The following is a 27,351-nucleotide window of genomic DNA, read 5'->3' on the forward strand; positions in this document are numbered from 1 at the left end:
ATCTTTATCATATTTTTTAAATATTTTAAATATTAAATTAATATTTTTTTGGATAATTGTATATTCAAAAAAATATTTTACTATCACAAATCAAACAATTTTTAGTGTATCAAATTAACTTTTAAAAAAATATAATTAAATATAAATTTTATTGTAATAATTGACTTTTATTAAATTAATTTTTATTAAATAAATTTTTGATAAATTAAAATGCACGCTTAGAGTTCAACATGTGCATTTTTACGTTAAAGATCGATAAAAATGTTTTTAGAAACCTTCGGCTTCGAGGATAGAGAAAATTAATAAATTAGTGCCTGTACCTCGTGCCCTTCTTCACCATGGTTCTTGAATTACCGGGACCAATTATTTAATTTTCACTCGAGATTAATATAAATTATTCTGGGCCATCAAAGAACGATCAAAGGCCCTGCGGTGTACTCCGTTCAACTCGAACCTCACCTCGGGCCCTCAACACATGAGCACCGATCCTTTTTTTTTTTTTTTGACCTGGAGCATCATTCTTTTTTAGCTTTAGATTGTTCCAACACCTGGCACGTCTTAAGTCAACCTTCACATCAACTTTAAATTGTTCTCAGATTATAAAAAACTATGTCAATCATGAAACCGATTAAGATATAATTAATAGATAAAATCTTACTCAAATCATGACTAACATTAAACATCAGAAATAAAATTAAAACCAAAAATGAAAAACTTAAAAAGTGCTTTTGACATTTTTTCAATAGTTAAAAGTTATTTAAATATAAAAAAATGTGATAAAAGTATTTTTATAAATGTATTTTAAAAAAGTCGTTAAATGTGAATTTGCTCAACTTATTTTTCCTTAACTTTTGAGATGTGCTTTTCAAATGTGATCCATTAATTTATGATATGATCATGCTATCCTTGATTTTTATATAAAAAAATTGCAGGTAATTTTTTGACAAATCACATATATAAATAACCAAACACACATTTATTGTAAATGTGAGTTAAGATGAGGTTAAAATGTAAATTTGACAACTCCATTTTTTGATGAATTTGAAATTGCAAATAAGAGTTGAATTGTACCTATTTTTGTAAATAATCATAATACCCTTGTTATGTTTTAATTTTTTATTCTTATTATTTAACATATTAAATTTTATGCTTTTTTAGTTTTTTTAAATATTTCTAATACACTATATTTATATAATAGAATTATAAATTATCATAAATTAATGTCTTTTCTAGTCATTGTATATTCAAAAGTATATTTTAAAAATATAAATTTTTATTAATATAAACAATTTTCAGTTTGTCAAACTGACTTTTGAAAAAAATGTATCCAAGCATGAATTTTATTACAACAACTGATTTTCATCAAACTGATTTTTAGTAAATTGAAAACCAAACATATACTTAGTACCTATTTGGACTTCAATTTATATCTGACAAAAATATATTTAGAGGGTCTAATTCGTTCCCAAATAAAATCAGAAACTAGTAATACCACAAAATATTTCAATAAATATACAAGCATCAGTAAATCCATAAAAGAAAATAAAAAACAAAGAAAGAAGAAGGAAAAATCCTGATCTTGAATCCTAACTTTATATTGGTTGTTTCCTTCTTAGAAAAATATGACAGGCAGCAAAGACCAGAGGTGAGAGTGTGTGTGTTTTTTTTTGGGGGGGGGGGGGGGGTGATGTGTGCTTATGGACTGTGGTGTGCTGAAAGCCAGACGAGAAAGAGAGGGATTAAAAATCAAACGCCTGTGAGGGAGAAAGTGAGAGTTAAAGGCTGTGTTAGCTAGTAAAAAATATTGACCGCTAGATTGAATTATAAATCATGATCCATGTGCCACATAATCTTTAGACAATTCTGCATTAAAAAACGCTTGGATTTAATTGAACCTTCACAATTTGATCTGTCATATCTATTAATTCCATTTAAAATTCCTAAATTTTTCTTTAAAAAAATGAGATTTATGAACTTTTATATATTAAATAAAATGATTATATAGCTTTAATTAATTGCATCAATTCAGGTCTTATCTTCTAAATAATTCATATATTAAGAAAAGTAAACATTTTATTAAATACAATTTTGTGGTTAAAATTATCGAATCAAGATTTCATTAAATCTTAAAAGTGTTTTGTTTGGGCAAAATAATCTTTCGTTAACGATTTTAACATCAAGGAATAAAAAAAAATTATCTGATCAAATTACAAGTCCCAATGTAATGACCTAAAGTTTTAAAAAAAATTTTAAAATAAAATTTTTATTATAATCAAGTGTTTTGATTTTATTTATTTTATTTTTGGAGTAAGGTCAATAACGGGGGTGTTGGCTTAGTGGTATTTATCATAGATTTTTGACATTAGGTTTAGAGTTTGAACCCTCTTAGTGCACATGGGAAAATTTTCTTTTTACTTTTTAGCTTCAAGCCCTAAAAAAATTACCATCTTACCCTTGAAAAAAATGAGAGGGAGGCATCAGAAATTAAAACGCACGCGCAACTCACTGCCTTCATTTCTTTATCATTCTCGAAATCATTCTGGAGTTTCAAAGAGAAAGAGGGGGTAAGCATTTGGTGTGTTTTGATGATTGAAGCCACAAAGCTTTAGTGTGTTTTGCTGATGCCCGTTTGTTTTAGAGAAAAGGAAATTTAACTGTTGAGCTGAAAATTCATCTTAAAATTTGATGCTAATTTATATATGGTCATAATTTTTGAGTTGAATTAATTTGTTTGGAATGATTGATCTTAAAGCAATTGTTAGAATGAAATTGGAAGAGAAGAGCTAAAATGTGAGACTTGAAATTTAATGTCTATAAAGTGTCTGTTAAAAAAGTTTGTTAGAAGAAATTAAATTTAATTTTAAATATTTTAAAATTTCACTGATTCTTAGGATTTGCATGGTTAATGGTTAATTGTTGGATATTTTAATGGAATGGTTATAAATAATACATTTAATGTGTTTGGTGAAAATCATAGGAAAAAATTTGGCTCCAAATAAATAGAGTGGCATGGCTAAAGAAAGTTGGAGGAGATTAAAGATGTGATTGATAATACTTGAGCCAACTCTAAAATGTGAATTTTAGTTTTGAAATTTCAAATGATAATAGTTGATTAGAATTGCATTAGAAGTAGGAAGAAGTCTTTATAAGTGAGGGAAAATTTATTAAATTTCATCCATTTATATCCTTGTAGGGGGTGAAAAGAACAAACCCTGACAAGAATTAAAGAAAAAATATCTTTAAACATTTAAAACTCTAATAAATAAGTAAATGATGTCCTAATTAATTTACTTATAACAATCTTTTATTGAAATATTTATTTTTATACAAATCATTTATTGTTTAATATGGTAAGATGGATATGTTACGAATGAAATTATTTTATCATGAGAGAATACAAGTGATTGGTTGCATAGGATAACTAAGAGGTGATCGTGCGCGTGTTTATGAGTTGTATTTTTAAGATTCATGGTGTTTTTTTATTTGTTTATTTTAAAAACTTTTGAATATTTAATAAATGTTATCATACACATTATATATAAAAATTTATTTTTGACAAGCATTAAATTTGAATTCAAAAGGATTCATGTGATTTTGGTATTGAAAATGTAAATTGTATTTTAAAAGCAATTATTTTTTTCATGTGTTTGAAACGTGATTTTTAAGAGAGCTCTGAACAAAACGTTGCTGCTAACAACAATTTTGATAGCTTATAGTACACCTTGATTAATAACTAGTTAGTTTGTCTCGCGAGCTTTGTTTTCATATTTGTTATTTGCAGGCTTTATATTTGTGTTTGATTTCATGACTTTGAATCACGTTTAGTTAGCCATATCCTCATGAATTGTGTATCTATGTTTGTTTCGTAGCTCATATTGTATTTGATTACTTATCCTTGTGAATTGTGTATTTACATTTGTTACCTATTCTGTTAAGTCTTCACAATTCTAAATTTGAATCAAATTATATATTTGCAATTGATTGGTTTTAGTTGTTAGTGTGTTATTTTGATTCAAATGTGTGTAAATTAATTTTCTTCTACCATGATGGAATAAAGCGTTTTTAGTTTACTCTCATTTTTATGGTTATGCTTAAAAATTATAAATTTATTGAGTACATTATATTAAATTCTCATCTTTTTAACTAATTTATATAATTGATTGAATTTATTTTTTTTTATCTTATTCTGGGGATGCTATTCATTGAAAAATGATGTTTAGTCTTAGATTTATTAATTGATGTTGATCCTATTATTGACCTCTGAAGGGCGATACAGCTATATTGGGTGAAAATTTTATTTGATATTGTTACCTTTTGATGTAAATACTTAAGACTTATGTATTTTAATTTAAAATAAAGATTAATTGCTCCACACAAGTTATTGTTAGGACTTTATTTTATTTTATATATTTTATTTTATTTTATATATTGTCTGTCAGCTGGATAGAGCTGAGCTCTTAATTTATTTGATATTTTGACTAAATTAATGTATCATAGAAATTTCAAAATATCCTACTTACAGGAAAGGCTCTACCAAAATTTCTACAAACAAACTTAAAGTTTGTTACAATGATTAGTAGTAAAAAATGCTATGATTTCAATATAATTTTGATCACAATTTAGGGTCCGTTTGGATTTCAGTTAGGTACAATAGATTATGAAAATAATTGATTAAGTGATAGATTTTAATCATAATTGATTATGTTATGACGCAATCTGTTTGGATACTATTTTTCTAAAATTAATTTTAAAAAAATTGAAAAATGTTTGGATAATTTAATTAAAATCAATTTTAGTTATATAAATTACTATATAATTTAATTCTTAAATATTAAAAATTAATTTTTTGAGGATATAAAATTTGAATTTTATTAAGTTAAAAAAAAGAGAGAAGAAAAAAGAGTTTAATTTTATTTTTATTAAATTATGTGCTTTATTTGTAATTTTCTCGTGGGTTCTTTTGTAATTTTCTTCAACATTTTTTGATTAACTTTTGGCAAAAGCTGATTCCATCAGCTTACGGGAAAACGCGCGTAATGTAACATCCTAATTTAAATTTTAATAGTTAATTTAGATTAATAAAAATTTTAAAAAATATTTAGAGGTAAGCAAATTAGTAGAAAATGATTATTAAATCTAATTTAGAATATAATTCTAAATTAAAATAAAAAAATAAAAAAAAATTAATTAATTAAAAATAAATAAATAAAATATTATTAAATTATTATTATTATTATAAAAAGAAAGAAATAGAAAAGGTATGAGAAAGAGGAAGGAAAGAAGGAAGAAAATGCGATCAGCGCAATGATTATGTATATAATAATAATAAAAAAAGGGAGAGAGAGGAAAGAAGAAATAAAAAAAAATTGTGGGACCCACTGAATTTTTATAAAAACTCACCTGTTTCCTTCATTTCTTCACTCTTTCCTTCGTGCGTGAGCTGAGGCAGAGAGAGCGTCCGTGAGCCAAGTTCACCGGTGCTGGATTTTAAGGTAAGAGTTTTTAATAGGATATTTAGGGTGTGATTTTAAACTTTTCAAGACTAAGTAAGTGTTCTAAAAATTTTTCTTAGTCATCCTTTTTTTTGGTTTCTGAGTTTGTAGTGGTAGAAAATTTAAGATCTGGAAGAGGGATGAATTTATGTTGAATAAATATGATTTTTGAGATTGTTAGTAGTATAATAAATGTTCTAAAGTATAAATTTGTGGATGATCTTTGAATTTGTGACTTATGGATCAAATTCTAAACTAGATCTTAAAATACATGTTGATTTATTGAGATTTAGATGATTATTTGGGATGAGAAATGAATTATTATGGCTATAGGATTATAATTCTAAGCTAGAGACTCAATTTTTAATTTTTGAATATTTTAGGTGGGAATTTATGAAATAAAAAGAAAATTTTGATAATAGAAATTAGTTTAGAAGCTGATTTTTAGATTATTAATGTTTATTGATAATTAAAAGAGGAGTTAAAAATTTTATTTAATAGTATTAACTCTAGATTTGTATTAAGATTGAGATTAGAAATTATGTTATATTTTTAATTCTATTATTAGAATTATTTTATTAGTTTCAAAAATTGAAACTAATATTTATAAATAATATGTTATTTGTAGATTGTATTATTGTTAAAGATTGTGGTGGGAGAGAAATTGTAAGTAATAATTTATTGAAAAAGCCACAAGGTAACCATGCTTTTAATTTGTGATTAGTGTTACTTCATGTTAATTGGGTGATTATTAATAAAAATTATGAATTTTGTAATATTGTATAATTGTGCAATATTATTATGAATTTGTTTGATTATTGTGGGAGGTGTTGGGAGACTTGCTATTGTTGTTGTATTTATGTGTCACGTGGTATGCCCCTATGGGAGCTCAATAGGTGGTTTGTAAGGGCTCGGGCTAATCTACCTTTGGCCGGGTAATTTAGCACCGAGTGAGAGCTAGGGCTCGAGGTTAATGGAGGAATGTAAGGATTGTTGTTTGTGTGTATTGTAATATTTTTTATATTTGTTGGAATTATATTATTTTTAATTCTCACTTAGTAAGCACACACTTAACTGTTTGTAGACACTATCATAAATTGGCTTTGGTTACTGGGACTTTTGAGTCTCATTATGTGGTTAACAATTTTCAGGAGAAGAACCATGAGTGACACGTGGAGGAGTCCCAAAGGCTTAATGGTATAGATCCACTGTCTCTTTTGGGTATTTAATTTATAATTTATAATGTGTTATATTGTCAATATTAGGGCTTTTTGTTTATTGTCAATTATATGAATATATAAATGTAATCATACCTTTCAAACTATTTTTATTTTTGGTACAATTTGGATGACTGTAATTTTAATATTTGGTTTACTTTGGATTGGTTAAAATGGCATGATTATAAGGCTAAATAACTGCTTTGTGTTAAAAATTGACTAAATTATTTATTTTACTTGTTGGGAGTATAAGGATGGACAAATGTAATTTAGTTTACATGTTGGGAGTATAAGGATGGACAAATGTGATTTAGCCTAATGGCATGTGGGAGGTAACAATTTATCTGAAATGTTATAATGTGTGAGTTGAAGCCAATTATAAAATATTTTATATTGAAATTATTGATATAAAAATGTGTTGGGTGGCTGTAACCCAACTATGATTGAGTTAAATTATTTTTTTTTAAAAAATTGGTGTGTTACACGTAACATGCAAGAATCAATTTTTGTCTTATTTTGGCTGTTTGAACAATTTGTTGAGAAAATCGATTTTGGAAGGGGAAAATTTATTTTTTCCCTTATCCAAACACACTGTTAGAGATAAAATAAACTTACAATTTTAAAGTTTACGGGAGTGTGTAATGTGGTTCATACCCGTGTAAGTTACCTTTTATTTTTAGGGCATGACATTCAACTAAAACAAAATAAACTACGTTGACCTTATTGAAAATTGAGAAAAATTATAAAAACTTGTGAATTAACTTTTCATTTTATATAATAAGTGATATTTCCTCTATTTAAATTTGTAAAATATTTTTAATTGAATCTCACTCTCAATAAAGTAGTTACCTACTTTTAAACTAACATATATTTCTATATTTACCTATATTAAATACTTTATAATTAATATAAAGTCATTTATCAATAGGAGCACTTTAAAAAAAGTAATAATTATACCTTGAAAAGACTAAATATTTCATATTTTTTAATATCAAACTTATTAAAAAATACCTTATATTTTTAAATGGAGTGAGTATATAAAAAATTTACATTTTTGCATATTAGATTAAAAACAAGAAGAAACACCTTGTAATTCACAAAGCACAACACAAAATAAATTATAAAATGCAATATATTATGCAGATTCATAATATCCACGAGAGTAACGAATTATAAATTTAAACAAGTTTTCATTCACATTTTTTAAAATTAGCAATTACTTTCTTGAAGGATTTGTAATTACTCATGGTGTATATCTGGTAATAAATTTTGTAACAAAATGTACTGTTTAAGTTTTTAATATGTTCCTAATAACGATTGATCATAAATTTGTGCATATTTTATCGCCGAAAAATATTGTGAATATCTTCATTTAGATTAGATTTAAAATTGGTGAAAGATTATGGAATGAAATAAGATATTTTTTTATTTTTAACACGCACTAGGATAAAAATATTTAAAATAAAATACTTTGAAAAATTTTCAATATGCATCGTATAATAAATTTTGAAATAAAACATAGTACCTATAATGGGTAATAAAATTTTAAATAAAATTATTTTTATACAGTAAAATAAAATACTATCATTATTATTAAGTTAATATGTACTCAAATTTTAATTTTTTAAAATTTTATATTTTCCCGTGCATGGTTAACGTCTGGTACTACATAAAAAACTAAAAAGAATAATAATAAAATTATAAAAGACCAATATGTAAAATCCAAGCGAGTGAGATAAGATGGCGGGGAGGTCAAAAACGTAGATGAGTACAACCGAACAGAGCGTTAACCAAGCGACCATAAAACGATGCAAGTTTAAATAAGTAGGGCTAGTCGTAGTCTCGATGACATGAGAGCAGCCACACAATAAATGAATCGGACGGAGCAAATGGTCCTGGCCCAACAGAAACCATTGACCAAACAACGGTCGACAATAGGACACGTGTCGGAGAGTCTCCCACAATTATTGGTTATTTATAAATGGTGAGCCCCCCTTGGCTTAGTCCCCTGCCCCCCAGACTCGAACCCCGAAGCGCCGCAGCCGGAGGGCGGCGGATTGTGACATAATCTTGTCGTCACGCGCGTCACCCGAGGACTCCCCCTCCTCTCTCGATCCACGCGCCTTCCCCCTTTTGCTTTTGGCCCAGTTGTTCTTTCCCACTAATTATCAAGATTCATATATGCTCGATTTTCAGTCACATTTATTTAATAAAAGATAATAATTATTTTCTTTATTTAAAAATGTAAATTATTTTTAAATAATTAAATATTTAAAAATATAAAATATTTTTAATTTTTTAAAGTATAGTTATTATTTTTTTAAATGTCTCTATTGATAAGGACTTTATATTTATTATAAAGCGTTTAACATAAGTGAATATGAAAAGATAAAGTTAGTTAAAAAATAAGTAATTATTTTATTAAGAGGTAATATTCAATTAAAACTACCTTATATTTTTAAAGAGAGGAAGTATAACAAAACTTATATTTGAATATATTTTTTTAAAAAATTAATTTAATAAACTAAAAATTATATAAATTAACAAGGATTTGTGCTTTTAAATATGTAATGATAAAAAAGAACATTAATTTATAATAATTTATAATTTTTATTATTTACATATAATATATTATAAATGTTAAAAAATGGGAAAAAAATTTATTTTGAATATGTCATCTTAAAAAAGGACATTGATTATAATATGCTGTTCTAAAATTTTTTTTACTCCAACAATTCCATGAAAAAAATATAATAAAATTAACATTATAAAGTTGTCCAGTCTATAAATTACATTTATAGGGACGATCAATCATTTTGCACCTTTTCTTAATTAATTGATTATATTTTTAGTGAAGTTAATTAATTATCTTTGACAGTAAGAGTTAGAAGAAAAAATTGGAGCCAATATTCTATAAGTAAAATATCATCAGTGATTGAGCATGATTATAGTATTGGCATAAGCCATTTCTCAGGGGCAATGAAACAAGAAGAAAAAAGAAAATAATCAGAGAGAGAAAGAAGTACCAAATACTGAATCTATATTTAAAAAATTTTAAATAATTACGTTTATTAAATTAACTCTCAATTACTATTTAAATATATTTTTAGGATATATTTTTCTGTAAAAATATTTTACCTATATAACTTTTAACATCTTTAGAGTTAAATTTTATTTTCCGAACGTAAGTAAAAGGCAAAATTCCCAAAGGTACCCGAAAGTTAGAAGAATGATAATGCGAGAGATTCCTATTTTTTCTGCTTTAACTTGCTGTGAGCAGGAAAGGCCAGGAAGGGTCGGTCGGAAGGCAGAAAGCAGTAAAGCTGGGGTTGAATTCCGGCTGAGTCTAACCGGCCCGACAAAACGGGTCAATCCATCAATCAGATGCACCGTCGCAGCGTGTCATTCTGGGGGATGAAGTTTATGTGTTGTCTTAGCCTTAACGGCTCTCAAATTAACATTAACGTTACCATAAAATCCTGTCAGAAAAGAAGGGCTGCAATCAAAGCGGGGTTATGCGGGTCGGGTCGGGTCGGGGGAAGAGGAATGGGAAGGGAGAAAATCTTGAGAGTCGGAGTTGGAGCAGACGAGCAGTGATGTGTCAAATTGGGAAGGCATATCAATCGGGTCACAGCTTATCACGCTTCCCCCCTCACTGTTACTGTTGCATTTGTTAGTGATTCGACTGATTTGATGGCATATCCCTGATTCCTACATTTATTATATAATTTAAAGTTATATTTAATAAATGAGTGTATAATTTTATTAAAAAATATTTTATAAATTTAAGCTGGAGAGGACAGAGAGTCAAGATTTAAAAATAAAAGAGGTTAATAATAAAAAAACATACATACAATAAAATTTTATAAGTTTTAGAAGGATAAAAAATATATAATATTTATATAATATAAAAAAATTTAAAAATTTAAAAATGTTACAGCCCTTGCTAGTCTCCTTTTCTCCGTCACTGGGGAGGAGTAATATTTTTGCGCACGCGGGTGCATGTACACCTTTGAAAAGTTACACGGTACTCCTCCTGATATTATATCGACGCTGTAGAAACTTGGCTTTGATTATTTCTGATGAGAATAAAAAATGACGAGACCTTTGGAGCTAGTTTGCCAAAAGCAAGAAGTAAGGGGGGGAAAAAAAGCGTAGCGGTTAGTTATATAAAGCTTTTAAAAATAAGATGAATATAACAGCATACGATAAACAATTAGTCGACTTGATAGCCGTTGCCTGGCCTGTAAGATATATGTGCTCAATTCCGAAGAATGAGAAGTGAGATTTAATCTTGAGGTATAATAAATTATGTTACTTAAAACTTAAAAGTCAGATTTGTTATTTTCTTTTCCTTGCATGCATAATCCTTTAAACGTAACAAAGTACAAGTGGGGAGAGGCCAGGTGGACCGCCATAGCAAACACAGACCATAGCTTGACAAGAAGTTTCGCATCCAATTCATGGACCCTTAATTCGTACAAAGTAAAATAAAGACACAGTGCAACAAAGTATTGAACATGAAGAAAAATATCAGTACGAGTGAGGAGGTTTCAGGTTTAGAGAGAGAGAGAGAGAGAGAGAGGGTGAGAAGAGCAGGAAGCAAGGGTACGGAAGAAACAAATAGAGGAGGGATAGGGTTAATAAGAGAATGAGAGCAGTTAGAAAACCAGAGTAATACGCAAACATGAGAACTGAAGACGATGGATGGATGGATGGATTTCATTTTCTCGCCACATGACAAGTCAGTCAAGTCAACCTCTTCCACTATTAATCATTTTCAACTCTCCGTCTCTCGTTTGTTCTCTCAATGTCCGCACTCTAACCATCAATGACATTATTATTAAACTAATTATATCCTCACGTGATGTCTTAGATTATAAAACAACGTTTCAAAACATTTTGTTATCTCAAAATATAAATAATTAAAAAAATAACATTTTATTACAGATATTTTTTAATATTTCTTTTTAAGAGAAAAAAGAATTAAAATAATATTGTAATATAATAATTAAATTTATATAATATATTTAAAAGTTTATAATTTTACTTTAAAAAATAAGTTTACTATTATATTTTTATTGATATATATAATTTTATTTTAAATCGTCTTGTAATTTGGGAGGGAATATTATGGGCAAATTATCTTTTATTGACATACGTGAGAAATTTTTAACATAATCTAATCCTCCAAATAAAGTATTTTTTTGTTTAAAAATATAATATATTTTTAGTCGAATCTCATCTTTTAATAAAATAATTATCTATTTTTTAACTAATCCTATCTTTTTATATTAACCCCTATTAAACACATTACAATAAATATAAAGTTATTATTAATAAGGATACTTAAAAAAAAGACAATAATAACATATCAAAATATTAAAAATGTCTTATATTTTTTAACGAAGGGAGTATATAGTTATCTTTAAATCAACATCATTTTTTATATTTATCTTTATTCAATAAAGGTGCTTTGTTTTAAAATAAATATAATATAAAATAATTTATTTATTAAAAATACTTTAAAAAACACATTAATTAGACTTTAAAACACATAGATTGCTTTATATTTTCAAATGGATAGAGTAGTATTAAATATTTTTCTAAAATGATTGCTCCCCTGTATTAAAATGGTAAATAGTTTGTTTTATTTTCAAAGAAAATAATCTGTGTTGCAAAATTGAGATGGATCAAGTTATTTTTTCAAAAAGAAAAAGCTCTCTCCATTTCATTAGTATTGGTTTTTAAAAGTTGTTAAATTAAGAAAATTAAAACATCAATTATACATGGGCCATCGATGTTTTACTAGCATTAAAAAAACATGCCTTGCTTAATCTTGACATATAACTTTGAAATAGAAATCCAAGCTAAAAGGCAAACCAGGAGATCTCAAACCAGAAACGCTAGAGCTAAAGTTAAAAATTTGAGAATAACGAAAATGAATGAATTGTTAATTTTAAAGCAATGTAATTTATTTTTGGGTAAATAAACAAATTTAATTATTAACTATTTTTGAAAAGCGTCTGGTATCCTGCACTAAGAGTTAGTTCGAAATAAAATATGAACTATAAAAAAGGAAGTATGAAGAGCCTCCTTTTTTTTTTGAATAGATAAGGCAGGCTAAAGCCTAAAAGAGAAACAAATAGTTAAGTAAAGCTAGAAAGGAAATAAACCCAAAAGGAACTAAGCAAACCGTAGCTTATCCGTAAGAACTAGGTCGCTGCATTCAGCAGGAACATTTGCCAACACGGTTAGATTATCACTTTCCATGTGAGCATTCTTGGCCAAACAGTACATGACCCTATTTGTTTCATGCCTAACAAAAGCTAGTTTGATGTTGGAGTTGGAGAATAGGAAGTCTCTTGCTGAATTGATTTCAGCACACATTGGATGGTCATCATCAACATTGATTCTAAGAAGAGATATAGCCTCAGCAGCGTCTGAGCAGATGGTAACCTGACTGAGATTAAATTGTTGGCAAACTTCAAGACTAAAACAGATAGCTTGAATTTCAGCTAATATACTAGGTAAAAATCCTAGTGAGCGTTTAAAGCCTGGAACCCAGTTTCTCTCTCTGTCACGTATGACTCCTCCACATGCTGCATGCCTTTGGCTGTCAACAGAACCATCGACATCCATTCTAAGATTATTACTTGGCAGCAGGGTCTAGTGGGTGAGGTTGGAATCCTCACATTAGAATATTTCGTGTTTGTATTTTTCTTGCACCACAGACTCCCTTAGCTTGTAAAGGCATTGGAATTTTAGGTTTAAAGGTCTTATATATTTGTCTTCCATAGCTTTTTTACACCTAGCTTTCTAAAGTAGCCAACAACCATGACTGAAAACTATAAATCATGGCCATTTATTGAAAGTTACATTTCCAAAAGAGTTTGTCATGTTGTTCCTAAGCCAACCCTGTAAACTCATGTCAAAAAACACAGAAGAGAGATTGTGGTTAAGTAAATGGTTCCAAAAATTTGTAGCCTCACAACAATTCCTCAAGACATGGATAACACTATCTTCACAGTTACACTTAAAAACACGAGTGTCTCTCTAAGCTAAACCCTTCTTCACTCTCAGAGAATTAGTGAGGATCCTCTCTTGAGAAGCTTGCCATAGGAAGAATTTAATCCTTTTTGGAAGGGGCCAATGCCAGAGGTTCTTCAAAAGCTATTAGGCAGGCCTCTATTAGGACGATGGATAAATTGATAAGCTGACTTCACAGAGAAAGAGCCATCTCTAGATTCCCGCCAACAAAACACATCCAGGTTATTTTCCATTGGTACACAAACATTGATAATTTTGTTAACAACCTCTCATGAGAGAAATAGAAGGCATTTGTTTACATCCCATATTTCAAAGGGCAATACAAAATCAGTAATAGTATCAATAGGATTAAGGCTACTCTCATTGCGTGTTACATAGTGGATTAGAGGTTGGTTTAGAAGCAACCAAGATTCCACCAAAACTTGGTATTTTGCCTGTTATTGATTTTCTGACCCATACTCGCTTTGAATGTTTCCCATACATCACAAATGCTACGCCAAGTTATAGATAACCTCCTATTTTTGATGACAGATTCCACACTTATATTTGGTCCTCAAGTATTTAACCCACATCACATATGGTTTTGTGAATAAGGCCCAACAAAGTTTCATAATGAATGCAGTATTCTGGCATTTGAGATCTTTAATGCTTAGCTCTCCTTCTAGTTTAGTCCGTTTCATGGTATCCCAAGCAATCAGATGATTTTCCTCTTAGTTTTGAATTGACGAACGTTAATTGATCAATTTCTACCCTATCCTTGTCGACGTGGCTATACGTGCGGCATTTCCTTACACCTCTCTCCTCCTTCTCCTTTTCTTCTTCTTTTCATGGGCACGCTGATTGTCAGCCCCTCCCTTACCCGCTCACCCTACTCATTTGCCACTGATGCCACTGCTCAAGGCACCTCTTTACCTCTTGCTTATTTCTCTCAACTCTTTAACTCTCTTTAGTTTCGTCACTACCTCTCTCCATCCTGGCCCCTCATTTTTGTTCTCGCTTGAATCTCTAGTTCATGTTTGTTGTCCCTTCGACCTTCCTTGTTTCTTAATTTATAATATCTTAATTATTTATTATAAATTATTTCTTTTCAAAGGTGGAAGAGAAGATCAAGGAGAGGCAAGGTGTTTTGTGTTACATGTCTCTGTGAGGTCTCTATAGATGTGTTTATAAATATACCTATACTATTGCTTCTTGGTAATGTACCAATGCCAACAAGGACTCTTCTCTTCCCTTTTTCTTCTCCCTTTGAGAGAATCGATAAATTTCCCTTTAGTAGATAAAGAATTCGTAGGAACTCTAGTGGTCAAGTCATGGTTTTCTACTTTTCTTTTCCCCTTGTTTAGTTTCCTGTGCTTTGTTCTTAGATTTTCTCTGTTTCTTGGTTTTGGGCATCCATTGATTTTCTATTGTCTTTATGGGTTTTGTTAAATGTTTCTGTTTGCTAAGCCAGATGAATTGGGATATCGGTTATGGTTTGTTTGTTTGTTTTGATTTCACTTGTTTCTATTATGTCTTCAATTAGGCATCACTAATCTCAAGTCCTATTTGTAAAACTTTCCTTGTTAGCAATCTCAGGCTCTTCTTCTTCTTCTTGATGTGTTGAATTAGCCCTTTGGTTGTTATTTTTCTTTGTGCTGGGCTAATGGATTTTGTTTGAGCAATGACGCTAATGGCAACAATGTGTGTGGTGTGTGGGAAAAACATCAAAGAAAAGGGATGTCGGAGGTAGTGGAGTAGCTAGAAAATTGAGGTAGAAGATTCACAATTCAGGCAATGTGAGGAGTTTGTATTACAACTATGCATTTCAAGTGGGCTGACACCAGGTGGATTAAATTTTATCACATTTAAAGCTACAAACATAACCTGAATCAAAATAACACACTCAGATGGTCAACTAACGCGAGTCCATTTAAAATTTATTGGGAGGTGCTAGATGCTTTATTTTTTATAATTCATATTTTATTTCAAATTAACTCATAGTTCAAGCTATTAAATGCTACTTGAAAAATAATTGGTAGTTTAATTTGCACCTTTACCTTTTATTTTTTTTCAATTTCTAGCTTAGCTTCTTAATTTCCAAATGACACCCTAGGACCCCCAAAGCACTTCTATCAAATGTTTTTTCTTCAAAAAAAAATCACATTTTAAAGTTTTTGGGTAAAAAAAATCATTATTTTTTCATTTAGTATCTAATAATCATTTTCCCATTAATAATACAGTAAATACACGTTCGATTAAAAAAAATCATTTGGCTGTGGTAGCAATCAATGAGAAGGGCTAGGGAATGAAAATTAAATATTTGACTCAGAGCTAAAAAAAAAAAAAAACTTGTGCAGCAGATAAACGATTACTATATTCTTGAAAAAGACAGGACGAGCCTACAATAAATTAGACAAGTTGAGGCAGAAATCTATGTAACTCATCAGCAAGCTTGCCATCTTTCAGGTTCTCCTCAACAGCGAAAGCATGCCACACGTAAAAAATTAAAAAGTTAAAACCCCCAATCATTCAAATCAGCCTTCAAAATCCTATAAAAAGATTTTAAAATTTTTAAAAAATCACATAAAATATGAAGGGAAGATGCATGATGGTTACTTTTTTTTTTAAGTAGAATTCAGAATTTAATTAAGGCAGTGAGGGGGAGAATCTTTTTGTCGTTTGCGTTTAGAGAGAGAGAGAGCGAGCGAGCGAGCGTGCAGTACAAAAAATTGCACAAAACAGTCCCGTATAACTAGCAAAAGTAACTGCAAACATCAGTGATAAAAAAGTGAAACCATATTATTAGATTGAGGAGGAAGATGGTTGCTGCTGCCACTGCAAAAACCAAATGCAAAATCGGACACTTTTGGGTTACCAGATGCTATACCATAACTCTTCAGAACGCTCAGCAACAAATACCCAGAAAAGCACCCCAATAATCATCATCACTGTTTGTGTAGGTGTATCCCCAACTTGAAAGAAAACGAGAGAGAGAGAGAGAGAGAGAGAGAGAGAAGTTGGCGTGTAATAAACATGGCTTTGGTGGTATATCTGAATATTTAATTTCAGTACTGTGCTGACACAGAAGATATGAAACAGCTTTATCGATATATATAAGGTGAAAATCTCTTCCTGTTTTTAATTTTAATTCTGCTCTGGTTAACTGGTAAATATATATATCTCTATCTCTCTCACGAATAATAATAAAACTACTTTCTGTTCCCTCGCCTCATTTTCTTCACTGACAGAGGAATACCTGCACACTTACTACGCACGCACGCATACTCAAAGCAGAGCCCAGGGGGAGCCCACTCACTCTCTCTCTAGCTATGTGGTTTTGTGATAAGGACCGTAGCAGAGTAGAGAGAGAGATTAGGAGCAGAACAGGACAGCACAGTGCAGAGAGAGAAAAAAACAGTCACACAGATTTATTTTTTTTCTTTTATAATTTTTCCAGCCATATCATATCATGCGTACTACCTTATTATTATTTCTTGGCTTTTAACTCCCTGCCACTCGATTCATCAAATCCTCATCATAACCCATCCTCCATAACTCGGAACCAATCCATATCCCCATTAAATAGGGAAAGTCAGCAACCAAAGTTGCCAACTTTTCCTCTCCTCGTTTTCTTTATTGTATAACCAAGTACCTTTGGCTGTTAGAGCCAATATTCTCTCGTTCCCAGTCTCTGCCAGCTCTCTCTTTTCTCAAGTAAGATGGATAGCTACTACCATGTCGATAACGGTGATGCTCATTTGCCTCCTGGGTTTCGCTTTCACCCGACTGACGAGGAGCTCATTACCTTCTACCTCCTCAAGAAGGTTCTGGACAACAGCTTCACAGGCAGAGCTATTGCTGAAGTTGATCTTAACAAGTGTGAGCCGTGGGAGCTTCCTGGTGAGTCTTCATTGTTCTTAGTTTCTGCGCTAGTTATCTTTTGTAGTTTGAAATGGTTCGCTAATACTACTTTATGTCAACTTCTCGATGCATGGTTCGCAATGTTGACAGAGAAAGCGAAGATGGGGGAGAAGGAGTGGTACTTCTTCAGCCTCCGAGACCGAAAGTACCCGACTGGCCTGCGCACTAATAGGGCTACAGAGGCTGGATACTGGAAGGCCACTGGAAAAGACAGGGAGATTTACAGCTCCAAAACTTGCTGTCTCGTTGGTATGAAGAAGACCCTAGTTTTTTACCGAGGCAGAGCTCCCAAAGGCGAGAAGAGCAACTGGGTGATGCATGAGTACCGCCTTGAAGGCAAATTTGCTTATCATTACCTTTCACGCAGCTCCAAGGTCTTCTCTTCTCACTCTTACCTTTTCTCTTAGAACAGTGTTTAACTCGTGTACTGGCAAAGGTTAAACAGCATGATGGAATCTTGCTTTCCTTGCGTCTACATTAATTAGGGTTCTTTTACTGTTGTTAAGGCATGAAACCTTTTTTTCCCGATTCTTCTGAACACTCGGTTCTCGTCCAGGGCAATGTACTTTTTGGCCTATCGTAAAGCTGTTTTTTTTTCTATCTGTGCATTCCGTAAAGGTATGGCGAGCAGTTATTGGATATTGCCCAACGGTTCATAAAATACTTTGCATGGAAACTACATAGTGTTATTATATCTAAGCACTGCATTATCCTTTCAATTTTTCCTTGCCATATGATGCTGCGAAGCAGAAGATCCTGGGAGTCAGATTTTGCTTGCAAACAGTTACTTGTTATGCATATTCATGCAGCAACATTTATTGTGGCGTATTTTAATTCTCTTCGAAGCATGCGCTGACAAAATGTCCAGTTCCTTTCAGCCCTTTTGCTGGTGATAATGCTTACTTGAAATGGTTCTCTTTTGATGAATCAGGATGAATGGGTCATCTCGCGTGTTTTCCAGAAGAGTCTCTCCTCGGGGACAGGCGGCTCCACCGTATCCTCCGCCGGCGGCTCCAAGAAGACAAACGCAAGAATGAGCTCTTCTGTTAACATGAGCCTTTACCCTGAACCAATTCTCCGTCCTCCATCTACCTTCCTCCCTTGCTTGACTCCTCGCCCTACACCGCCGCCAACGACCGTGATAGCTGCTACGATGGTAGCAGCACAACTCCGAGGGAGCACGTGTCCTGTTTCTCCACATACTCTGCGTCCGCTGCCGCCAACAACCTCGCCAATGTTAGCTATGACCTCGCTCCTCCTCTGCCGCCGCCGCCACCGATGACTCTGGATCCATTTGCTCGATTCCAGAACAACGTTGGTGTTCCTGCCTTCCCGAGCCTGAGGTCACTGCAGGAGAATCTTCAACTGCCTTTCTTGTCTCCGGCCATAACTCATGGTGGCTCCGGTGTTGACATGAACGGATGGACTAAGCCGGAGGAGGAGAGTGTGGCGAGTGGCGGTTCTGGCATGGCGCTGTGCCCGTCGGAGCTTGATTACGTGTGGGGAGGCTGCTAGCTTTTCTGTTTGACTTGTCTTTCTTAGATGACCCATAGGGGATTAGACCTGAAATCTATGTTTCTATTATTGTGGGTTTGATGTCTTGAGTCTTTCTAGATTTTAGCGAGTTTTAATGTACGTTATTGCTAAGGATTATTTAGTGTTGTCAATTTTATCGGGGTTATGAACCAGTTACATTTATTATAATATAAATTTGAAGCAAGGTTCCATACTTCCACTCATTGTAGTATCAGTGCAGGATCATTTGGCAACTTTTTGCACCAGACATAGGGGGCACTTTGTGGCAAGGTTATCTGGTCCGAGTATCATGGTGTCGGCTTTAATGGGATAAAAATATGAACCCGCGTCTTTTTGTTTGGAAAGGAAGTAAAATCCTGGTAATTTTGTTAGAACTAGCAATCATTTTTGTTTCGTCCTTTCTTGAACAACAGGGAATCATTTTTTGGACTGATGTATGTTATCTTAAATTCGTTGAAATGTTTTTCCTCACTCGTGTCATACATATTTAATATCTCTGGCACTTAATTTCTTCTTTTATCCTTAATCTATTACTTAGTGAAAACATGTTCTTCTGAGTATTAGTATGGCGTTTTGAATTTGTTTTATAGGATTATATTTAAAATTTTATATATTTTATTATTTATATTTTTTAATATTGATATTGATGAGGCTAATAGTAATGATTTATAAAAAAATATTTAAATAGTATGATCTAGCACACGTTGCTGGTTATGAAGGTAATAAGTTTAATCACACTCAAGCAGAGCCCTATGCAGAGATAAATATGCCTTGATTATGTATACAAGATAAATCATACTATACAATAAACTTATTCACACATGCATCGAATTTACGTGTACCTAATATTAGAAGGTGGGAAGGACGAGACTCGAGAGAGAGGTTATTAACTGTGACGATATAACCCAGAAGGATAAAACAAGAGAGAGGTTAGGGTGTTTCAAGTTTGAAGACAGAGAGGCCTCACGCAAGCAGCAAAAACATTTAATGGGCAGTTGATGAAGAGAAGAGAGGCATACGTACAGAGAAACAGAGGAAGGAGGAAGGTGGTTCTGGTTCATTTTCACGTGGGGGCACTGAGACTGAGTCTAGGATTTTAGACTGTGAGGGACTTCTGTGGCTGAGTTTAGATACACCAACCCTACTTGTGGAATTGACAAATTTAATGCTGTCCCTATTTCCTTTCAATCTTTTTTACTCTTTCCTCCGAAGCCTTTCTCACTTCCCAATTAAATACACCAAACCTTCCCTCCTCATTTCTCACATCTCTTCTTCGCCTGTGTGGGGACTCCTAAGTAATTCCGTAACTGCTTAAAAAGTTTGAAGTTCACAGCACCGCCCATATCCATGGAAGGATAAAATCTGCATAGTATATGACACGTTGGAGTAGGGGTTTGGTATTTGCAATCAATGCTTGCTTTGAAATGGGACACAGAGGCGACATGAAAATTAAATTCTCTTTACGTCTGCAGCAATGTTCTTTGCATATAAATTCCTGAATTATAAGGTTCCGTTTGGTTTTCTTTTGTTTCACGTTCAGAAAGTAAAATTTTACTTTCAGAAAATTAAAAATTGTTTGGATAGAATATTTTACAGGAAAGCACATCTGAAAGTACATTCAAACAGTAGCTGAAAGTGTATTTCTGAAACGTAATTATTTGAAACTTTTGAAAAGTGAATTTGAAAAGTAAGATATTATTTGACCATACTACCCTAAATTTAATCTCTTATTCTTTTATTAAAAATATAATTATTATTTTAATAATAATAATTAGATATCATTTTTTTAGTATTATAAATTAATAATTAATCATATTAATTTTTAACATTAATGTATATTAAAAATTACAAATCTTTATTACATCTTTTAAAATTATAAATTAAAAAATACAAATAACTAGAGATCAAATTTTTAGCATTATAGATCAAAATTTGTGTTATTTAAAATCTTTATTATATTTTTTAAATATTTTAAATATATTAAATTTGTATAATAAAAATTATAAATTATTATAAATTAATGTCCTTTTTGGTAATTGTACACTCAAAAACACATTTCACTATCACAAACCAAACAACTTTTAATGTATCAAACTGACTTTTGAAAAAATATATCCAAACACAAATTTCGTTACAACAACTGACTTTTACTAAACTGACTTTCACCAAATGGACTTTTGACAAACTGAAAACCAAACACACACTAAATCTATCTAAATTCGCTCGCTCGCAAACTGTAGCGTTCAATAACACTTTTTTCATTAAAAAAATATAAAACATTTTTAATTACATCTCATTCTCTAATAAAATAATTAATTATTTTTTAATTAATTTTATCTTTTCATATTTACTTTTACTAAACACCTTATAAGTTAATAAAGACACTTTAAAAAAATAATAATTACACCTTAAAAGATTAAAAATGCTTTATATTTTTTAATATTTAATTTTTTAAAAAATGCCTTATATTTTTTAACGGAGTGAGTATATTGTTTGAAATATTCAGCCCTAGAAATTTACCTTTTTTTTTTCTTAACATGACTATTGAGTCAATGTTCACAAGGATTTGGAATACTCTATAATTCTTATTATGCAGTCTAAATTAGTAAGTTGGAAGTGTCATAGATTATCATCAATCACAAACTCAAGGGCGACCAGTAATTTTATTTTCTTTTTACCAGATATACAGGCCATGTGTCGTTGAAATCAAGCGGGGAGTGTCATATATTGTAAATAATGATCACTCATAAGAAAGAGGGTTATCAATTATACATCTTTTCTTTCCAGGGATCAGTCTTTATGTTCGAGAAATAAATACTTAAAACAAAATCCGTGTTAAATCTTATTAACAGAATATTCATTTCAATAAGTTTTAATTTTAATTTGACGTTTAATGCTTATTTTAAATGAAATGTGTGTATATTGTGGTAATTAAACATCATATAACATGAAAGCTCATTATGAATGATTTATGATTTTTTATCAAGCAACCTAAACTAAACAAGCTGTGGGTAGGCCAGGGGTGATCATTTACACAACACACTCCAAAATGGAAAACAAATCATTACAATGACCTTGCATTCTTGTGACTTTCACAAAAATGGAGAAGAAGAAGGGTTGTTTCAATGAGGAAACACTTCCATTGAAGCCTTCCACTAAAGGACATGACTTGTTAATTCCCAGCAACAAAACACACATCCTATTCTGCTGCTCTCGCCATTCAACAGACCGGGTGGTTGCAGAAGAGAGCCACTCAAAGAGTATCATATCTACAGTACTTTGGGTGAGCCACGTGGAGGGCTGTGATGTGGTGCAAAGTTGATAATGATGGTGATGATGAAACGGGTCTGTCGACCTTAAGGTACATTAAGGTTGAAAATTGGGGGTGTGATCTGTGCATGATTGGGAAGGCAATGAGTACAGTACCAGATATGGGTGGTGGGTTTGACTCTGCGAGACCATAGGCCATAGGACAAGACACAGAAGGGAGCAGCGTGAGCCAGCTGCGGTTGAACATGGAAATGGAATGGCACGCGAAGTAGTACGTTCGGATGCCAAGTCTTTCGGACATTTACACAAACACTTGGTAGGTCTCAGAGAGAGAGAGAGAGAGAGAGAGAGAGAGAGAGAGAAGCTTTTCTCCAGCAATATGCATGATGGCTTATCCTGCTCGGTGATGGGTCTGAAATAATAAGGCAAGGAATAATGTGCAGGTGCTAGTGTCCAAACGCCAAAAGCTTGGGTTTGGCATTTATACAAACACAAGGGAATCATCAGCTTGGAAACAGAGAATGCAATAATAGTGCCCGAGCTCTGTCTTTTCTTTTTTTTTTCCCCTGTTGCATTGGTCCATGAATTTACGTTTACTTGCCCTGTTTGAGCTTTCCTTTTGCGATGAGAGAAAGTTTTGCTTCAAATCCTCCTTTTATGCTCTTTTCTTGTGAGTTACGATGCAAGATTTGAATAGGTGCTGGTCCCCTTGGAAATGCTCCGTTCCGTGCCAGTTCGCAAAGAAAAAATGAAGAACTTCGGATTCCAAATGGAAGGAGCGTCCAATGATAAATCGACAAAAATCAAGCTTGGAACTTCAAGCTCTTCAAAATTTGATAAAACTAAAACTCGCAATACCATGATTATCAGCTCCTCTTGTGTCGAATTTCACCTTCACTGAACTTTTCCAGATGGGGGTGCAATGGGCGTAGGATTAACAACATAAAATCAGGTGAAGAAAAAATCAACATGATAAGTTCACCCCAAAAAAGAGATTTACATAGAATCTTTTTCAGTATTTACAGGAAAACAACCATCTTTGGTAGTTTCTTTCTTTCTTTCTTTCTTCTTTCTTTTGAAAAAGGGACTTAATACCTGACATTACTGTCATTATTGATATTATCGTGCCTTTAGCAAGTGAAGCTAATATTTTTCATAACTAAATATGAATCTCAAACATTAAATGGACCCTAACAAAATAAGTTGTGTTGTAATGTTGTTAATAGCTTGATTTTTTTTTTTGGGCGTAATATTAACAACATAAAATCAACTGGTAAAGAAAAAATTAACATGATAAGTTCAGAGAGAGAGAGAGAGAGAGAGATTTACATAAAACTTTTTAAGTGTTTACAGGAAAGCAGCCATCTTTTGTCATTGATATTTCTTTACTTTTTCTTTTTATAAAAAGGGCCTTAATACTTAAAATTACTGTCAATATTGATATTATCGAGCCTTTTGGCAAGTTGATCAAGCTAATTTGTTTCATGACTAAATATGAATATTAAACATTAAATAAACTCTAAAAAAATAAGTTGTGTTGTTCAATTTTTTTGGTTTATAAGAGTATTAGTTTTAAAGTTTTGTATTGATGATATTTTTACCGTTGTTGTGCTTCCAGTGCCTTACTTATCTTTGGAAAATATTTTTTTAAATTGAATTTTATATTTACAAGCAACATTTTTAATTCTGAAAAAAATGCAATGCTATTGCTATCACAGTAATAAATATTATAATGATATTCATTTTTGTTTTTACAAAATCAAGGTAACTGGGCCTGAACAGGTTAACCATTTCTGGGTTGGGCCGGAAAAGACTGGAACCCGCATATTAATTAATGATAACTGATATCGGTTGGTTATTTACACATTTCATCACTTTTATTAAAAATTAAAAAAGATTTAACATTCAACAAGAAATCATCAATCATATGGGAAAAAAAGGTATGTGATGTAGCTGATATGATCTCAGTTTTTTTTGGTAGCCATTAGTTGATAAAATGGTTTTGTACTTCTGTAAATATCTAAAAAAAATTTAACTTCTTGTTTTTTTTTTTGCCCAATAAAAAATTGTACTTCTCCAAACAATAAACATGGTGCTTTATTAATCTTAACTTTTCTAAGCATGTAAGCCATTTTTTTTTAAAAAAAATAGGTGTGTTGTGTTTCAATAGAGCACTTATAAGTCACTTGTTAATTAGATTTTTACATATTTAAAACCATAATTTTATAAGTTATGAATTAAATTGTTATTAACAGAACAATTCTTTATTATTTTTGTTAGCCACATGTTAACTTAACCCACAGAAATAGTATAATTTACCTTAAAAAAGAAAAAATAAAAAAGAAAAAAAAGACGAGGGTGGGTAGTATGGTAATTGTGTCTCTGTACACGGGCGATGAATATGTGCTGCGGATAACGGGAGACGAAGAAGGATTTTGCTCGCAGAGCTCTGCGATAAGGAAGAGAGATGGCAACGGTTTCATGCTCATGGCTCACCCTTCCCTCCAAAATGAGAACTCTTTCGCTTACTACCTCTGCTTCTCCAGCTGCCTCGACTTCCTTTAGCTTTTCCAGAAGCATTTCTCACAACGTTTTCTCCGAAGGTATTGTCTTTCGCTCGCACGTTTGTTAATTTACTCAGTAAGTTCACTTGTATTTCTAGTTCCTTCCATAATTTCAGCTGAAGAATGTGTAGGATGTTGTTTGGAGGAGTCTGAACTCTGGGTTTGTGTTGGCTTTCAGGTTGCTTGTTACTGAGCACATTACAAAGTAGGTCGATTCGGCATTCCGTGGTCTGTGAGGCGGCTCCGAAACGAAAAGCCGATTCGGCTGCAAAGAGAGCTCGCCAGGCCGAGAAACGTAGGGTTTATAACAAGGCCCGAAAGTCCGAAGTCAGAACCCGCATGAAGAAGGTGCCCAGTTAGCACATTTTATAATTTTGCGTTTTAGTCAACATTTCTTTTATAGAGAAAGCATTTGTGACGTGTTCGAATCTCTTTGCTTGATGAAAGATTTCTTTCATTTTTGTATTTTACACTTCATTAGGGGAAGAGGGGAACTTTATTCCTACTTTACCTTAGAACAGTCTTTGATGGACAGATCGTAGGCTATAAACGCATTAGACTTGTTAAAAACTGAACCTGATTGTCAGGTATTGATATAAACCACTCACGAGTCTTTGTCAAAGAATTTTAAGTGTTCGGGAGCTATGAGGTTTGGTGAGTTTATGCTATGTCTAACTTTCAAGCATTAAGGGCTTTTGCATGAGGAACCACATCAGAGACCTTCTTTTATATGAAGTTATAAACTATATTCTAGCCTTATGTTGAGAGCTTGAGCTTTTAGGGTAGTTGGGTCTTGATGCCAATACGTTCTTACAGGTTACGTGTGGGTAATTGGGATGCTGCATGTACATTTGATTATGAACTTGCAGTGGACCATATTACTGTGTGGTTTGATTTATCTTCAAGCTTCTTTCTTGTTTTGCTTTCTTCACACTCAGATATATAAATTTTGAACCAAATTCGCTGTATATATTTTAACTGCTAACATATACTGCAGGGAAAGGATTATTCTGATTATTCCTCTTCTGTTAATCTTTCAGTGCAAGCTCATATATATATATATATATATTTAATTGTCTGAAGTTTGTCTAATGAGATCCTGACATCTTAATCAACAGGTTATCATGTCAATGGGTATTCCAAAATGCCCCTGCCATCCCTCCATTTGTCCCTTTTGATAAAACTATGGTGTAGGGGGCATTTTGGCTTGACTTGATTGTACAAATAACTGTCTTGTAAGATATAGTTAGTGGCAGCCTGGCGGGCTGTTTGTTTTTACCTTTTTCTTCTTAGAGTCAAGTAAGCAGAAGTATGTGCATGTCTGTTTGCTTTCCAGGAGTGATCTTTCCTTTTATAAGATTCAGAATTCTTCTAGCATCCGTGATGCTGTAGAAAACAAAGGTTTATTTGACTATGGGAACTGTAGGTATGATAAACTGTAGTAAATTTAGTTGATTTTTAGATTATATAATACTCTGGATAGATCATTACGGGTTTTTGTTATACACCAAGCAACTTTTTAGTATTTCATCAACCCTAATTTTACCTTTATATTTCTTTGAAGTGGAAAACTGTAGTAAATTTAGTTGATTTTTAGATTATATAATACTCTGGATAGACATTACGGGTTTTTGTTATTACACCAAGCAACTTCTTAGTATTTCATCAACCCTAATTTTACCTTTATATTTCTTTGAAGTGGAAGCAGTATGATGGTTTCTAATCCCGGGTCCTCACTCTGCAGGTTTTGGAAGAATTGGACGTGCTTAAGAAGAAGGCTAGTGCACAACCAGAAGAAATACTCCCTATTGAGAAACTGATAGGCGAGGCATTCTCAGTAATTGACAAAGCAGTGAAAGTGGGTACGCTGCACAGAAACACCGGGGCAAGGCGTAAGTCACGGCTTTCCAGATGCAAGAAGGCTGTGGAAATCCATCACGGCTGGTACGTCCCAGCTCCTGCAGTCAGTGCCTGAAACAATCTCCCCATTGATTTGAAGAAATTGGAAAGGGCTGCTAAGGGAGACTCGATATGGTTCGTTTTGCCGAGGGTGTGCTTTTCTGATCTGTTCAAACAATGTATGTAGTTTTGTGCATTTAGTCCAAAGTGGTTTAATTTTCGTTGCGTACTGTGAGATCATAGCATTATTTGATAGCATTTTCATATTTTGCCCTTGTTGGGCTTTCTAAATGTTGAATATATGGTAATAACTAGTTCATTAATTGGACTTTTGATACTTGTGCTATGATAATTGCACGTAGCATAAGGCATTGGCAGCTGTTGGTTATTTTCACTTGACATGGAAAGAAATTGGCCGCAAGG

At 32.1% G+C, this 27,351-nt stretch overlaps 3 protein-coding genes across 3 annotated transcripts; 2 read left to right on the top strand and 1 right to left on the bottom strand.

The window, feature by feature from the left end:
• Window positions 1-12,895: 12,895 nt before the first annotated feature.
• LOC129316760 (uncharacterized) lies at window positions 12,896-13,351 on the bottom strand. The gene has a single exon (XM_054961141.1). The coding sequence runs from the start codon at window positions 13,349-13,351 to the stop codon at window positions 12,896-12,898; it is 456 nt and encodes a 151-aa protein (XP_054817116.1).
• A 4,024-nt stretch (window positions 13,352-17,375) lies between these two features.
• On the top strand, window positions 17,376-19,429 carry LOC129316870 (protein CUP-SHAPED COTYLEDON 2-like). The gene is given in 4 exon segments (XM_054961238.1): window positions 17,376-17,638; window positions 17,750-18,033; window positions 18,591-18,726; window positions 18,729-19,429. Coding segments are annotated over 4 exon segments (1,047 nt in total). The 5' UTR covers window positions 17,376-17,457; the 3' UTR covers window positions 19,175-19,429.
• A 5,439-nt stretch (window positions 19,430-24,868) lies between these two features.
• LOC129316295 (30S ribosomal protein S20, chloroplastic) lies at window positions 24,869-27,322 on the top strand. The gene is made up of 3 exons (XM_054960640.1): window positions 24,869-25,068; window positions 25,208-25,377; window positions 26,774-27,322. The coding sequence occupies exons 1-3, from the start codon at window positions 24,933-24,935 to the stop codon at window positions 27,002-27,004; spliced, it is 537 nt and encodes a 178-aa protein (XP_054816615.1). The 5' UTR covers window positions 24,869-24,932; the 3' UTR covers window positions 27,005-27,322.
• Window positions 27,323-27,351: the final 29 nt, after the last annotated feature.

Source organism: Prosopis cineraria, unplaced genomic scaffold (genome assembly GCF_029017545.1).
Source record: "Prosopis cineraria cultivar Desert tree isolate PC_DT_omini unplaced genomic scaffold, ASM2901754v1 PC7, whole genome shotgun sequence".
Classification (NCBI taxonomy): domain Eukaryota; kingdom Viridiplantae; phylum Streptophyta; class Magnoliopsida; order Fabales; family Fabaceae; genus Prosopis; species Prosopis cineraria.